Here is a 2,417-nt window from a genome sequence, read left to right on the forward strand (position 1 = left end):
AAACGAAGTGTTAATTGTATTCCAAATTATTTTACTAATATTTGATTATCAGCAGCTTTGTTAGAATAGCAAACAATTTAGCTCAATTAAACAAGCTACACAATGCAAATTTAACTCATTCATGGGTTGGCTGGCTTTGCAACAACTAATTAATTGATGAATTAGAATCCCAACAATGTGGGGACAGGACCTTCAGCCCAACAAATCCACACCAACCCTCAGAGCATCCCACCAGGACCATTCCCCTATAACCCACCTAATCTATGCATCCCTGAACACTATAGGCAATTTAGCATGGCCAATCCACCTAGTCTGCACATCTTTGGACTGTGGGAGGAAACCAGAGCACCCAGAGGAAACCCATGCAGATATGGGGATAATGTGCAAACTCCACACAGACAGTCGCCCAAGGGGGGAATCAAACCCGGGTCCCTAGTGCTGTGAGGCAGCAGTGCTAACCACTGAGCCACCGCACCACCCATTGTGCTCTGTAATCCAAATATGAGTATTAGGCACCACAATAGACAATTAAACAGTACAAAAAATTATTTATTGTTCCCAATTAAATTTAACATTGAATGCTAAAGGTTTTCTGAACTAAAGAAAGAATGATTCACTGCCTTTGTCTTTAGAAAACTAAAATTGTGCAACATGATGGTCGAAACAAGATTCTTCAAAACTTTTTTCACCTGGAGCAAAGCTTGTATTGGAATGTGACTACACACAGTCATCAAAATCTCTTTTGTAAATGTCACAGTTTCCGAACTTTATAACATTCAACATGCTGTAATACTATTAGTGTTGATTATTCATTGTAGTTGGTGATATGCCTTACTGATAAATTACATTAGACTAACGTCATTACACAGTAATGGAGTTTGTTCTGCAGCAATCCGCTGAAAATGTTTCACTTGCTAAAGCAAGACATATCCACTATAAACAGTTCCCTTTGGAATCGGAGGAAGACATTTGCTGTGTTGATCACAGATGGCTCCAAAATGTGTAGGTAATAAAAAAAAAACCATCTGCACGAATTGAGTCAAATAATAAAAAGGCATTCATTGTTATGAAGACACCGATGGTGTGGGTGTGGCTGTGGACGTTTCCTCTGCTGGGTTGGGATCTTCAGTCCTTTGCAAATTCTGTCCCAGGATCTCTGGGTCGTGAACCTTGATAGGTTTAGCCATCTTTAGGGCCAAGTCATAGGGTGGAGGGGTTTCAATAGCATAGAGACTGTAGGGTGGGGGAGGCAGAGTGCTTTCCTGGAATGGAATACTATTCCTGTTGGCAGAGATGTACTGCAGAGGACCATTTGCTATTGGAGGAAAAGAACAAAATAACTTGTTTAATAAGTTTGCTGGGATGTCTCAAGGAAAATAAAAACATTCAATCTGTTTATCTTTGCTCATGGTATTCTATCATATAGAAGTGAAAGCAGGAAGTTACAGGTTGGAAAGCTAAATAGTATTTTTAAAAAATAACAGCAGATTCATGGATCCTACACTCGGAGTGTGAATCATCGTTTGCACAATCAATGTCACACCTAGTTTAAGGTCTCAGATTACTACACCTCGATAAAAGTGTAGGACTGGGGCATTACCCCAAAATATCCTCAATAAAGATCATTTTAACTACAGCAATGTTTCAATTAACATTCAAAAATATGTTGATTAAATTAATATCGACCTGCACTTAATCTGGACCTGGACAATTTTTGTTTAATTTGCAAATATCTGCACTCCCTTTGGTTAGGGGAAGGATTGCCAGGGCTATAACTGCTTTCTGGAATGCAAACTTTCACTGGAATGACTATTTTTTTGCCACCTTTGATGGTATTTGTCTGGAGAGGCAAGAGTGAGTGACATTCCAGCTGGGACTCCATGTACACCTTCCTACAGGGATGGAGCAGTGACATACCTGGACAGTTTGACACCCATCTGGGCATCCACGAGGTGTTGCAAACAAATTTATCACAGCTGCCATGTCTCAGCTTAGTTAATTTAACAGAGTTGGGGACCAAAGCAGCAAAGCTTAGCTCCACCACATACAGATAACAGCATGAGAACACCATCGCATTTTTATTTGACCATCCCCAAGTGTTTGAGGCAGAAGGACACTGTGGTTTATTTGGCCACAACGACTTATCTGTTTTCTCGGCTACAGTCAGAAAGGGCTTAAAGAAAGCAGAAAGTGGTGAGAAAGGAAGGGAATTTAATTAAAAATCTATCTTGATGAATTACATTGAGTTGAAGGACTATAATCCTGTAAGGTAGACAAACAGGAGGCTGGAAGAACACAGCAGGCCAGGCAGCATCTGGAGGAAAGGAGCAGTCAACTTTTCAGGTATTACCCTTCTTCAGGCCTGGATGTGAGGGTAGGGGGAGCTGCAGATAAAGAGGGGGGGAAGGGTGGAGGCA

At 40.8% G+C, this 2,417-nt stretch overlaps 1 protein-coding gene across 1 annotated transcript in view; it reads right to left on the reverse strand.

The window, feature by feature from the left end:
* Positions 1–380: 380 nt before the first annotated feature.
* LOC109911845 (transmembrane protein 52-like) overlaps positions 381–2,417 on the reverse strand; it is a gene marked incomplete at its 5' end in the record, with an annotated part of 4,527 nt that continues 2,490 nt past the window's right edge. The window contains one exon of the mRNA XM_048593764.1: positions 381–1,315. Within this exon, the coding sequence (XP_048449721.1) occupies positions 1,065–1,315 (251 nt within the window). The remainder of the gene's footprint in view (positions 1,316–2,417) is intronic.

This window comes from Rhincodon typus, unplaced genomic scaffold (assembly GCF_021869965.1).
Source record: "Rhincodon typus isolate 14 unplaced genomic scaffold, sRhiTyp1.1 hic_rhity00003782, whole genome shotgun sequence".
NCBI classification, from domain to species: domain Eukaryota; kingdom Metazoa; phylum Chordata; class Chondrichthyes; order Orectolobiformes; family Rhincodontidae; genus Rhincodon; species Rhincodon typus.